Source organism: Malurus melanocephalus, unplaced genomic scaffold, assembly GCF_030028575.1.
Source record: "Malurus melanocephalus ecotype Western Australia unplaced genomic scaffold, MMel_1.1 scaffold_236, whole genome shotgun sequence".
NCBI classification, from domain to species: domain Eukaryota; kingdom Metazoa; phylum Chordata; class Aves; order Passeriformes; family Maluridae; genus Malurus; species Malurus melanocephalus.
In genome coordinates, this window is record NW_026623468.1 from 678,157 (window position 1) to 691,558 (window position 13,402).

At 47.9% G+C, this 13,402-nt stretch overlaps 1 protein-coding gene across 1 annotated transcript in view; it reads left to right on the forward strand.

Moving 5' to 3' along the window:
• The window catches only part of CEP350 (centrosomal protein 350), a 70,253-nt gene extending 63,846 nt beyond the window's left edge, over positions 1-6,407 (forward strand). The window contains exon 38 of the mRNA XM_057374921.1: positions 2,346-6,407. Within this exon, the coding sequence (XP_057230904.1) occupies positions 2,346-2,510 (165 nt within the window). The 3' untranslated portion in view covers positions 2,511-6,407. The remainder of the gene's footprint in view (positions 1-2,345) is intronic.
• The last annotated feature ends 6,995 nt before the right edge of the window (positions 6,408-13,402 follow it).

The window sequence follows — 13,402 nt, forward strand, 5'->3', positions numbered from 1 at the left end:
ATCRCACTGTTGCGGAGACAGAATAAACAGCAGCTTAATGTGGATCTTTGGCATCGGGGTTTGTTCAAAGCCCGTGAGATCAGAGCTTTTAACCTGCTTGATTATTTTACTCGCTTGCTTTCCCCAACCCCCAGTAAGTCTCAACTTTGTTTTTCAGCAGTGGGGTTGCTGCTGGCCTGGCAGGGTCAGGCAGAAAATCCCATCAGTTAGTATTGTGCTGCTGGTTCAAGTTACCAGCCTTGCATGTCATCAGTCAGGGTCACTGGGCGTCCCCTGGCATTTGTCTCCACCCACCTCCTTCATCTTCAGGATCTTCACCCATTTTCAGTATCTTTCCTGCAGCAGCCATCTTCACCTTCTCCCTTTGGGTCCCTGCTTTTCTTTCCCAAACCACTGTTGCTTTTAGGGAATCCTATTTTGGCACCACCTCTTCTTTTTGTGACCCCTATCTCTTTATTTTCCTTGTCAAAATAGTCTGTGATGCAGACACACAGCACATGATCCGTCTTCAAATTGCTGTCTTACACCTCTTTATTGACAGAAGGACTTGGGACATGCTGCTGTTTACTTTATCAGAATTTACAAYMAGCACATACAGGTTGCAGGCAGCAYGTTTCTGTGTGASAGTTCAGGAGTYTCTTTCAGACATYTACCCCYACATAAACCCACACCCAATTAYCTGCCACTTATTAGCCTTCCATTTAAATMATTTTCACCTACAACATGCCTTCAAAGTTTGATTGCAAATAATGTAGCTTCTTCCTTATTAGCAAGAAGTCTAATGAAGCCATTATTGCCTTGTTCTTGACAGCTGTGTGGGAAAGAGGCACTGGCTGTGGTAGGACAGATTTGTAAGCAGGCAGCGTGACTCTTCCAAAGCTGTTTGCAGGATGAGATCCCTGCCCTCTCCCCAAGCTCTCTTAAGAGAGGGAGAAAGGAACTGTCAGCCTGAAGCCCCGTGTCTAACTGAGGCTTTATGAATGGCTGCAAACCCTGCAGCAGTGCTGCTTCCCTGGGGTTCCCATAGCAGCCTCTTCTTGGGCTTCACACTGGGCTTGCTTATTGAATCATCATAGTGCCAGAGCAGCTGTCAGCTTCAAAGCAGTCCAGTTTCTGGGAGGTTTAGCTTTAGGCAAAAGGCAGAGAGGAAGTTGGGGCTATAGCTCATGTCCTGTCTCAGAAAGTACTTTGTTTAAAATCAAGTTAAAGGAACCTCTTGCACCTGTTACAACACAGGAAGGAACCTATGCACTGTTACATACTAATCCTGAGTTAGTGGATTTGTCGGTATGTTTAACCTTAGTTTGGCAGTGTGTAGGTGTCTGCCCCCCTTGTACAGTGTAAGCATATTTTGCATTCAGAGTGTTAAGATTTTTGGGCAAAGGACCTTCCTGCTGAAGCTGAGCAGAGACAGACCTTCCAACAGGTTTTCTGTCATTTTAAATATGAGTGATGTTTGCATGCATWCCTTCTTTTCTAAAAAGTTTGAGCTGTGTTAAGGTTTGTCTGTAACACTGAAAGGGTCACCAAGACAAATTTTTAATAAGTTTAATTGAAGATGTCCAGTTTGGAGAGACTGTCAATAAGACTTGCTGAATGAGAGTATATATTTCAATATATAATTTGCTGAATGAGAGTATATATTTCAATCTGATATGAAACCACCTATTTGTCAGTGACCAGTAAGAGGATTTTCCTTGTCAAATTAGGAGTAGAAGGAAATAAGCATTCTTCGAGTATACTGGTACAAAACTCCATTTGTAGTAAAGCTGTCAAATGCAGCAAAGCATGGAGTATGCTGTGCAAATGAGTTGTAATGCTGTCTTACACACATGCAAGCATTTTGTCTTCCTATACAGAAGAGTTGGAAGTTAGTTGTTTCCTTAAAGTTTTTYTATTATATTACAAACTGAACTACAGTGAAATCTTTCCCTTTTCTCGTCCCTCTGTTCAGGACCTTTGCATTATTTCTTACCAGTTTAAGCCTCAAGGAGTTAGCTTCCTGCAAATACATAATTAGGGACTAATTAATGAATAGAGCTTCTGCTGTTGGCCAGGAATATCCCATTAGCTGAGTCCTTTCAAGTGAAAAACTTGTGCAGCAGTATGAAAGCCTTTAAAATGGATGCTAAATGAAAAGTAGAAAACATTCAGGCAGTGAAACAGCCTGGTTCAAACAGGTCTGTATTTATTTTGCTATTCCAAGCGTTTCCTGTAATCTCTTACAAAGACAGATATGTTGTTGGCAGATACACTCTGCTTTGGACTCTTTCTGGAACTTTGCAGGCGATATTATTTTAAAGCAACAGAATGGTAATGTTCGTATTGYCTTTGTACCCTTCAAGGTGCAGGAACTCCACGAGGAAGAAGCGCAGTGGGTGAACTACGACGAGGATGAGCTGTGTGTAAAGATGCAGTTGGCAGATGGGATCTTTGAGGCCTTAATCAGAGACACTGTTGATGTACTGAACCAGATAAAYGAGAAACAGCGGAGGCTGCTGCTTGTCTGACAGTGCTGAAGTGAGCTCAGACTGCCAACCATGGAGTCACAGCCTCTCTGACTCCTGACCCGCTCTCCTCCCTGCACGTGCTGCGGCTGGGCTTCCTCGCGTGGGTTTCCCAGGCAGCTCAGAGGGGATGAAAAGAACCTGGACTGGCTGCTGAGACCTCACACCGGATTTATTGTTTGGAACAAGCTGATCCCTCGCTCGAGGCCGCTTTGAGGAGTGCTCAAGACTGTTCATGTGCCAATGCAGTTATGTCACATAACTGTCAGCAGCTGCTTTGGGGCCCTGGCCTGGGACTTTGACATGTTCGGCTTGTTCGCTGAAAGGGTTGGGTTAAGTTGGGATATTGGCTGTTTTGCTGGAATGCTGGTCAGCCATCAGTACTCAACTTGTCTTTAGAAATGTGAGTAATCTGGAGAAGCAACGGTTTGGTCAGGTTTTGGTCACAAACAGAGACTTACCATACTGAACAGTGTTATAATCTGAACACCTCTTCTCCTGCAGCCCTAACAATGTGCATCAGTTCCTTCTGCACCAGAGCCCATTTAATTCTCTTCTCTGTGAAGCCGGTGTTCATCTTTCTTCTGTGATGTGGTACCAAGCACGGTGCCAGCTGAGTCCAGGGAAATTAGATGATGTTGCTTCCTGCRTACAAGTAAAGAATTCTTGCTGCTTTGCTCCGAGGAGGAGCAAGATAAAGGCCACCTGATGTCAAGCGTGAAAGATGAGCCCATGGACAACTTTCCTCCTACCGTGTAGCACTTCTCTTCCTGGAGCACCAGCTGTTCCCAGATAATGGATACTCAGGATTTTCTCAGGCACGAGACATGCAGGAGTGGAAAATATTTCCTCACAAAAATTTGGCCTTCAATCCCTCAGTTTCTCCCTTGCTGTCACCTAATGAATTGGAGAAGCTGTTACTTGAACAATTTAGAGAACAGAGTGTATTCACCAAAGAAAGTGGTGTCTGATGCTTGACTGTCTGCATGTTTTGTGCTTGTGAGTTTTTTATTTATTTTCAGATAATTTATTAAGCGATTACAGGAGAGTGCCCTGTGCAGTTGGCTGCACTGTTTTGTGTTTTGAGACAGATGAACTTGAGAGAGCATCTGGTTTGGAGACTTCCACAGCCCCATATTCTTCGCACAACACCTCCAGCTCCTTGAGGCAGATATGAGGRGAGTAAAGGTAAGAAGAACCAAACCTCAAAGACCAAGGGTGGGATGCCAAGACAGGACTAGGAGTGGAGCTTCACCACGGCTGGTTCAGAGAGTTCAATGGAGAGTTGAAGGGGCTGAGCTGAAAAATTGTGTGAAAATTCCCAGCTCTGTCTGTTCCCTTCCTTTCCCAGAACTTCTACACCATGTTACGGAGTTGATTTGGTGCTCAATTCATCTGCASTGTCATTCTGCTGAGTGCTGGTTCCTGACCTGTTMCTCCTGTTCTTGTGTTTTTCTTGGAGGACAATGGACAGTCTGGGGTCGAACATTGATGCCTTAATAGTGGATGTCCCTGTTTGCTAACCTTGGGCAAGACCTAGAGGAAGGTCAGATTCTCCAGGCAKTGGAGTGTAGAAAGACACTTAGAAGCCCTCAGAGGTGCCCCAAAKATGTTGCAGCCCACAGCAGGCGTGGCAGGGAGATCTCAACTGTTTCATTCATCTGCTTGGTTCTTGGGCTTCCTGCTGTGCATACCTCTGCTACTGCTCCAGTTTGGTTTCTCTTTTCCACCTTTTTTTTTTTTTGGTTGGGTTGTTTATTGTTTGGGTTTTTTTGAAAGTATCATTGGAATATTTGCATTTTGCACAATGACACACAGCTGGTAATTCTTCAGGGACAGCACTGGGAAATGTTGGATTTGCCAGAGGTCCATGCAGGTTCTCAGATGTAGTGTTGCCAGCACCTCACTTGAGAATTAATGGTGAGCCATATCCATGGGGGCTCTATGAGTGCAAGAACAAGGAGGAGGTAATGGTGGTTAGGGAYGCCTCCAGTGGGCATATGCATGTCTGTCCTGCAGTAGTGGCCCTTCTGGCTGGCTGGAAGTCAAATGATCTGGGTGGAGCATTGCTGAGCTTTTTTTCTCAAATGATTCMTTTATCCATGTTAAATGTCATGATGCTGAACCAGAAACCCTTGGATGCTTAAGACAGATGCAAACTAAAGCTGCTAGATTTAACCAGCATGGTGTCACTGACTGGGTCACCACCTCAGATTCCCTCTCCTGGGTGTATCTCTTTCAATAGCAAGGATTGCAATTTTTATAGGTATCAATTATGGAAAGAAGACAGAAACTTGCAGAGTAGGTTTGTACCTGGAGCTTCAGGTTAGATTCTGTTCTGTAGATACCATGGCCAGTGTTGAGAAGGTTGTCCTGCATCCCCAGGCTTCTTTGCTGTTCTGGGGGGCTCATGGGGTGTCTGTCCAGCAGCAGGGAGGGRGTTGTGCAGTAGGGCCTGACACGAATCCAGGGTCTGCTGCAGATCGTGTGCCTGTTGTCATCTGGCTTTAGTACCCTCCACAGAAGCACTATTTGTAACAGCTGTTTGGACAGAGGGAAGCTGTGTCTAGGTAATGGCTTTGTTTGTTTGCAGGTATCACTGATTTTTTTTTTTTGGTAGCAATCCTTGCTAGGAGCAACCCTAAAATGACTTGAACGTACGTGAATTACCTTCTCAATACCTCACGTGTGTTGAGTTGCTTTGAGTTGAGTGTATGTTCAAAACCTCGAGTGGGTTGAGTACTTGTGGACTGATGATTACTGCGATGAAGCAAGGGTCAGGCTGAGTCAGGCTTGTAGTGAGGAGATATTGGGAAGCCTGGGGTCCCACAAACAGGCTGAATTCGCTGCTTCTCTCCCTGACCTTCCCTTTGTAAGAACAAGATAATATTTCTGCATTCTGGTTATCTCAGTGCAACCATGTAAGATTGAAGGCTGGGACATTTTGCTGAGACCCATGAGCTGTTTGAGGCAGCGGCTGTCATCACTGAGGACATGCTGTTCCATCTTTGGAAGGATCTCAGAGCCAGGTGGGAATGCCCAGGCTTGTGGGAACATGGAGTGCGAGTACCTCTCTAACAGCAGGATGCTCTGTGAGCTGAGCCCTGGAATATCAGTACTTCTGCCTTTCAGTAAAGGCTTGTTGCTCACAAGATGGAATGAGGGATTGAAAAATCCTGTCTTGTTCCCTTTCCTTTCTTGAAAAAGTGGCCTTAGCTTTTTGCAATACTTGAATAAGTGTATACCTACAGAAGACCTTCAGTAGCACAGTGAGAGAGACTTTTAATAAGTGACTATTCTGCGAGGAACTGTGTGCAGTTCCCACTTTCATATCTCTTTGCTACCTTAAGAATATTAGGAAAACAAAGTACTTTTCAGCAGACAAACAGTTGAATCTTACAAGGTATGTAGTGCATCTGAAGTGTTTACAAACCAATTGAAATGGAGAAAAGCAAACTATTGAACTTATTTGTAAGTTAAGCATTAAATGCAAAATTATATACAGATGAAAGAGGAATACTGTAATTAGCCTGCRTTTACTAGGGTTTTTTCCTTGACTTTGCAGAGCCTTTTGATACACATTTGCAAAGCCACCTTTTGGGAGGCTCGGTCTCCCTGTGTACTGTGTTGTGGAGATGCTGAAAAGAAACCCGTTTACTGTGTATGTGTAAATAACCTGGTAACTTGGGGTTTGGGCCAGTTTCAGCACATGTTCACATCCACAGCAGCTTTGCACAGTAGACAGACCCAAGGATGTGGAGGGGTTGGGGAGTTTTTTTTTGTAATTAAGAACTGTAAAATAACCAGGGTGGTCCCTGTGTACACCAGTGTAAATATCTTTGGTAACTGAAATGTACTTTAAGAGAACAAAATCTGTAAATAAACTGATTTATAAATTAATTTTGTTYCCTGGTTTTTATAAAATGGGGCTTTATAATTACCCAAGCAGTTGCTAATTCTGAAGGTGTCCTGGAGATTTGTCCCTTGTACGTTCCCCTTTCTGTCTGATGTTGTACTTGGGATGCCAATCACAGTCTACAAAATCCTATTAGAGTTGCCTTAATTATAATCATAACCTTATTAGAATTTCCTTATTGTTAAAGCTGAGTGTTGATAAAAACAGAGAATAGCATTGAGCAATCATTGCACAAGTTCACTGCAGGAGAAAAACTACTCCTTGCACGTGTTTATTTAAAATATGCTTTAAAAACTCATTATTTAAAACATTTTTATGCTAAACAACAGTCTTGGAATTAAATTCTTCAGAGCCTTAGTCTTTTTTTATATCCCTCAATTAGGCTCCTAAATTGGTACAGCTCTATAGAACTGCTATTAGCAGCGCTGCTCCCTTCCTTACCAAGGGGCAAACGTTGCTCCCTGGAAACTGTGTGTATTGGTGGAACTTTCCTAAATCTTTGCTGTTTCCTTTCCAGCACAAAAAAAAAAAACAAACCCAAATCACTTTAATACATGAAAGATTGGAGAACCTCTGTTACAGGTTGGAGAATCTCTGTTAGAGGACAGCCGAGCACTTGCAGTGCCAAACCACAGGTGGGTCTGGAGTGGTACATGAAGGTGTGAGCTCGGGGGTACAGGTTATCACTGAGCCTCCTCCGTGCCTGTGGCCACTCCTTCTCTGCTACATCTGCTGTGTTTTGATGCCTTTTATTTACATGCAGCCCAGCAGAAAAGGCTTTGCTTTCTCCATTCACTGYGAACCCTGTACAAAACTCAGAGTTGGTCTTTCCAGACTGGAGGATGCTGTGTGACAGTCAGCTCCTCCCCTCCCTTCCCTGCCTGGGAGAGTGTTTGCATTAACTGGGGGGGACATGTGGGAACTAAACCCTTGCAGTTATTTGTTCTTTGCTTTTCTTTAGCAAAGGTATCTCATCCTGGAGGACTTGCTGCATTCAGGCAACTCTGCTGCAGTCCTGCAGTGCCAGTGTGCAGTAGGACTGGTCCTCAGCGGAGCGTGCTGGCAGCATCATCCACAGCTCTCAGCCAGACAGGAGGATGTCACAGCCCTCTGAGCTGGGGGRTTGAACCAGCCAAACACAGCGGTGGGTCCTTGGACATCCAAAGGGCCGAGGCAAAGTGGTGCTGCAGCCTCTGTACTCATTAGTGAGCAGCATGAGAGCATCCGTGTTGTGGCTTTCCTCACCCCACAGTGATTTTACTCCACAAGTCCTGTATTTTTGGGTAATGATCTACTTGCATCCRTCCCTGGACGGGGCTTAGAGTGCATTTCATGTTGGGGAAAAAAAAAAATTGATCTGCGCTTCTCTGGCTGAGAAGTGGCTTCCTTTTAAAACRGCTCAAACGGTGGGAATGCTGCCAAGGTGCTCTGGCGGGTGACGCAGCAAACTGCTGCATTGCTCCTGCTGTCCTTGCCAAGGATGCCCAGCAATCAGCATGATGAAGGCTCTCATTTCATCATTTGCAAGTCTACATTGCTTCACATTGTCACTGACTTTCTACCCGTGGCATTTGTGCAACTGTTCCCAGAGCCCTTGCAGTGCGCTTGCCTTGGACAGCCATTTCTCCTGTGGACCTGGTGAAACTGCTGGATTGGGCAATGGCAGACAGCGCCCTCCCGGTGGCACGTTGGATTGAGTGGCACTGTTTGGTGCCTCCCTTCCCAGGTACAGCCCACTCCCAGGTGCCTCCCAGGGCATGTGGTGCCAGGTGCAGCCATCCCACGTCCTAAAATGCCTGGCAGATTGCTGGAGTGCTTGAAATGTTGACTTTGCTCCAGACGTCCTGTACCCTGCCTAGCGCATGGGCTTCTGCAATGTCTGGGCTCTCATTAACACAGCCCTTGGAAGAAAAGGAGCTGGTGGGGAGCTGCTGAACACCAGCAGCTCTTCAGAGTGCAGGAAGGAGAGAAGGGGGGCTGCCCAGCTGCTGGCACCCGGCCCAGAGCATGGGCCATTGCCTGGCAGGAATGCAGATGAGATGTAATGAAGTTTGAAAGCGTAGGGCACTCTCTGGGATGCTGATCCTGCGGGGGAGGGAAAGGCACCCTGTGAGACCTGGAAACTGGAGCAAACAAAACCAGTAGCCCCAGCCCTGCACTTTCCTACCTTCTCCCAAATAACATCCTGCAGAAATTTGGCGAAAAGGAGGAGAATAGAGCAGCTCTGTTCAGGAGGGTGAGGGTTGGGCAGGTCCAGGGGCAAAGAGGGGGAGCACAGATTGCTTCTTTTGCCTGCCAAGTGCGCTGTGTGAGGATGGCCTGGAGAGGTCTGGTTAGTTCCTGCTCTGAATGTTTCTCTTGGCCCCAGTTTTTCAGCCATTTGCTCCACCTGTACAAGATGTCCTGTGTCCCTTGGGCTGTGTTCCCTCCCTGATACGGGTTTCCAGTGGCTWCCTCTTGCATGAAGTCTAGACTGATTCAATTTCTGATTTTGAAAACTTGCTGGAAGTGGAATTAACACCAGTTCAGGGGGGGTGTCTCAAATTTTATTTGAGCAAACGGAAGGAGGCTGCAGGGGATCCCACTGTTCATGTGGCTTGGCTTGAGGAGCTCAGCAAGGAGCCACGTCCTGTGTCTGTCCAGTTGCATTGCTCCATGGACCAATGGAGCCAGTGCTGCTCTATGAACCTGTGACTGGGCACAGCARTCCTTGGTGAGACGTTGCTTACGTTGCAAAACTACTGTCACAGAAAGAGAGGAGTGCTCCATTGTCATCCCTGTGGTATTCTCAGTTTCATGCRCTGCAATTAAACCACCTGCCAAATAATGATGTGGCAAATCTGGGCGGTGTGGCAGATCCTCCGATCTGCTCCTTAAAGCTGGGAACATGAGCTGGACTGGAAAACATCTGCTCTGTGCAAGCTGGGCCATGGTAATCATCTATGACTGTTAGTAGATCTGAAATTTGCAGGTGAAATGGTTTCCTACCTAGASATACCAATTGCAGTGCCAGTCCCTCCCTGTCTCCCCAGGTTCCTCTGGAAAGAGCAAGGGCAGTGTGGCTGCTGTCCTTTGGAGCAAGGATGAATCAGCAGAGGGTGAATAGCAGGAGCTCAGTAGTGCTGCAGTCTCTCTGCAGGCTCAAACTATGTGAACACATTCATCACATCCTGAGAATGCACCCCGGATTTGCTTTTGTGCCTCTTGTTATTACAGGCTGGTTGGGCCTGAAATGTGGAAATCAATGATTTCTGACCAAACCTGTGTCGTAGAGTCAGCAATTCCCAGTTATCAATGAGGGTTTCAAGGGGCTGTCCTGGTCTTCACAGGTGTGTAAGCCTGGCAGAGCCAATGCAGAGTGTGGGAAGCAGTTGGGATTCACATCCACTCCGGATGTTATTCCCTGTCTCAGCAAAGCTAGCAGGTTTTTGTCATAGACGCTGCCAAAGATCCTGTCATGTCTCAGCGAAGGTGGGACTTGTGCCACCASGGGAAAAGTGCCACCTGGATTGGAATGTTGGGGAGGTGGCAGGTAGCACAATTTTCACCTGCTCTCTGAGGGAAATGAGGCTTTTTCCTTTTTCTTTTATTCACAGAAGGACCATGGTTTAAGTGGTGCTGTGCTGCAGATCAAGGAGACTCAACTCCTTGAGTTCATAATTGKGTGAAGACTGGAGAAAGGAAAAAACTGTTGAGCCTCCTCTGGTGTTTCCAAGGCTGGTGTTTCCAAGGCACTTGCAGGGGAGTTGGATGCAAACTTCTCTGAACAGCCTCCAAAATGCCAGTGACGGAGTTGCCATGATTGTATCATGAGTCTTGCATTGGTTGCGTGTTTTCCTTGGAGTCAGTTCCTGGAATCACACAATTAGGTAGGAACGTGTTCTTTAATTTTCAAGGAAGAAAGTCCATTTYGGGATCTCCCTGGCCCTGAATCTTCACAACTAAAGGGAAGTCCTGGGTCTGCTCACCTGGCTATTTTGAGCTATTGGTATTTTATGGACAGATTCATCTTAAAAATGGACAATAAAAGCCTTTCTTTGCTTTCCAAAACCTAGTCCTTTCCATCACTTCAAGGGCTGAACACATAAAATCCAACCACTCTTTCCAAGGGCTGAACACATAAAATCCAACCACTCTTTCCGCATCTCCTCTCTAACCCAGCACAGAGGTGATCTGAGTAGCTTTGTGTCTGAAAATGATCCATTTTGGGTGCACAAAACAAGTTCTGCAGGGCTTAAATGATTTTGGTGAGATTGTGGCCGCCTTTGAGGTTCTCAGCCTGTTGATGTTGCCCACGCCTCACTGACTTCAAGGAGATTCCTGCTGGGTGTTAGTCTGGGAAAGGAGATTTCAGAGCTGATGAGCTTAATGAACTAAAGCCACTGTTCAGCTGCTGCACGGGCATAATGCAGCACGGGAATCTCTGTGGTCATCCTTAGCCCATGGCCCTGCTGTGGAATGAAGCACAGCTCTTCCCAAAGTTAAGGATGCCGAGGTGGGCGCTGAAGGCTTTGTTGTGAAAACCAAGCAGGTTCCTGGATGGGCTATGGGAGCCTAAAGCTGGGCTTTAGGAGTGGCTGGGGCTCAGCATCTGGGCATCCAGAGTCACCCAGCACCTGTCCCCTGGTTTTGCTGCCTGCAGGCTCCATGGGCAGCCTGAGAGGACACAAAGGCAAAGAGCACTGGGAGAGCATTTCTAAAACCTCCCAGACTTCTACTGCTTCTTGATTGCTATTAATTCATCTTAGTTGCTTTCAAATCCAACTTTAAAAGGCTTGTTTCAAAGCCTCTGCTTCCATCTTTGGCTTTCCATGCCCTGTCTCGGGGTGTTCTGTAGTGAAAATATGTCTCTTCTCAGTCTAAGATGGAAGAAAAGCCTCATCTCTTGCTTTGCAGCAGCATTCAAAGGAAAAAAGGGATTTTGGGGCAAGTCTGTGCCTGGAAAACTCCACACCCTGCCGCTGAAGGAGGCTATTACCTGGGGAGCCTTGGGGATGGGATGTGCCAGCTGGGCAGCAGGGTCGTGGGCAGCACCCCGGCTGCTCCTGGGGCAGCAGGAAGCAGGAGCATCCCTACCCCAGGGCTCCGGGGGATGAGCAATGGCATGGCTCACCTCCAAAGGAGCCGGAGCCCCGGGGTGCGGGCTCTTGCCCCTCCACCTTGGTGTTAGATGCTTTTGCATCTAAAAAAAGATTCAAGGAATTTGGACTGCCTGGGAGGAAGGGTGAGCTGGTTGGGGAGGATGCTGGCAATTACGCTGGTGCRGAGCACCTCTCCTTTGCCTTGATAACCTAACAAGCTGATGAGTTTAAAATAAGGCTTTAACCCAGGGTGAGATAACGGTTGCCTCCCTGAACGTGGAGATTTTTGGTTWTTAATCACCAATTGGATGAGGACAAGTCCTGGCAAGGTCTCTGTTAGGAGTGAGGGACCCCCTTTCAGAGGAGCCCTGCACCGGCTGAGCTGTTTCTCTCTCCCTCCTGGTTAGACAACAAGGTGTGATAATCCCTTAAGCACTTAATTACAACTGGCAGGGCTAGAGCAGGCCACTCTCAGCCGTGTTGCCATCAGCCTGGACCCGCAGAAGTTGGGTGGGAGCAATCCCRTGGATTGTGTCCACCATGCTCTGTGCCCCAGGCCAGGCCATGTCAGGGAGCCCCATTGCTCCCCCAGAGCCATGCCCCGTGTGGAGCCCCTGCCCTCTGCTGCCCCGGCGAGGCTGGGCTCTGGCAGGCTTGTTTTTCTAGCATGGCAAGTCTGCCTAACATGGCTAGGTGGGGCCCAGCATGGATAATGGCCTTCCGGCGGACAGAGCCAGCAACAAGCCCTCAGCAGCCATAGGCACCCCCAGTGCCAGCGGTTCCCTGGCCTCAGGGGCCAGGGAGGGAGCAGAGGGCTGGATTTTGGAGCCATGTCCACCCTGGCTCTGCCCCGGGGCACTGAGCAACGGGCACCTTCCGTCTGGGAGCCGGTGACGTGGGTGTGTGCGTGAGCAAAGGCACGGCTGGGCTGGACGGGAGGAATCACAGAATCATGGAATGGTCTGGGTTGGAAAGGACCTTAAAGAGCCTCWAGTTCCATTATCCTGCCATGGGTAGGTACACTTGCCACTATCCCAGCTTGCTCCATGTCCCATCCAGCCAGGCCCTGAACATTTCCAGAAACGGGGCAGCCACAGCTTCTCTGGGCAGCCTGTACCAAGGCCTTACCACCCTCACAGGGAATAGAATTAGATTCTATTGTCTAATCTAACTCAGTTTGAAGACACTATCGAAGGGGCCATTGTGGATTGAAGGCTGCTTTTTTTAGATGTAGAGCTGGATTTTGTGGGTGTCACTGGGTGTCCTTGCTGGGCATCCCTGGCAGGGTTGGGGYGAGGGCAGGGATGTCTCCAGGATCCCCATTCCATAGGGTGTCCAGGTGGTACCAAGTGACGCCAGCTGATGTCAGGGCATCTGACCAGGGTGCTGCCCTCAGGGTGCCCATGAGAGTGGCACCGCGCATTTTGGGGCTGAATCAAGCACCTTCGCCATTGCAGAATCACAGGTTTATTTAGGATGGAAAAAACCTCTGTGATCATGGAATCCGGCCTGTGACCCGAGACCGCCTGGTCAGCCAGACCAGGGCACTCAGTGCCGCCTCCACTCTTTCCTTAAACACCTCCAGAGACTGTGACTCTGCTACCTCCCTGCAGTCCTCACTTTATCTGAATTTTATCATTTTATGCCATTTGTCCGCTCATGGAAGGGTTACACTGCAGCAAAGGAGGGATGGGGGTGCCAGGGGAGTATTGGGCCTTCCCCCGTCCATGATATGGGGGTGCCTAAAGGGGGCTGGGGGGCTCTGAGGGGCTCTCCCTCAGTGGATGGGGGTCTCTGGGGCCGTGTTTGTGACCTCTCCAAATGTGGGGGTACTGAGGGGGGGCTGTGGGGTTGTGTTAGTGCCCCTCCCAATGTAGGGGGACGCTGGGGGTCTCTCT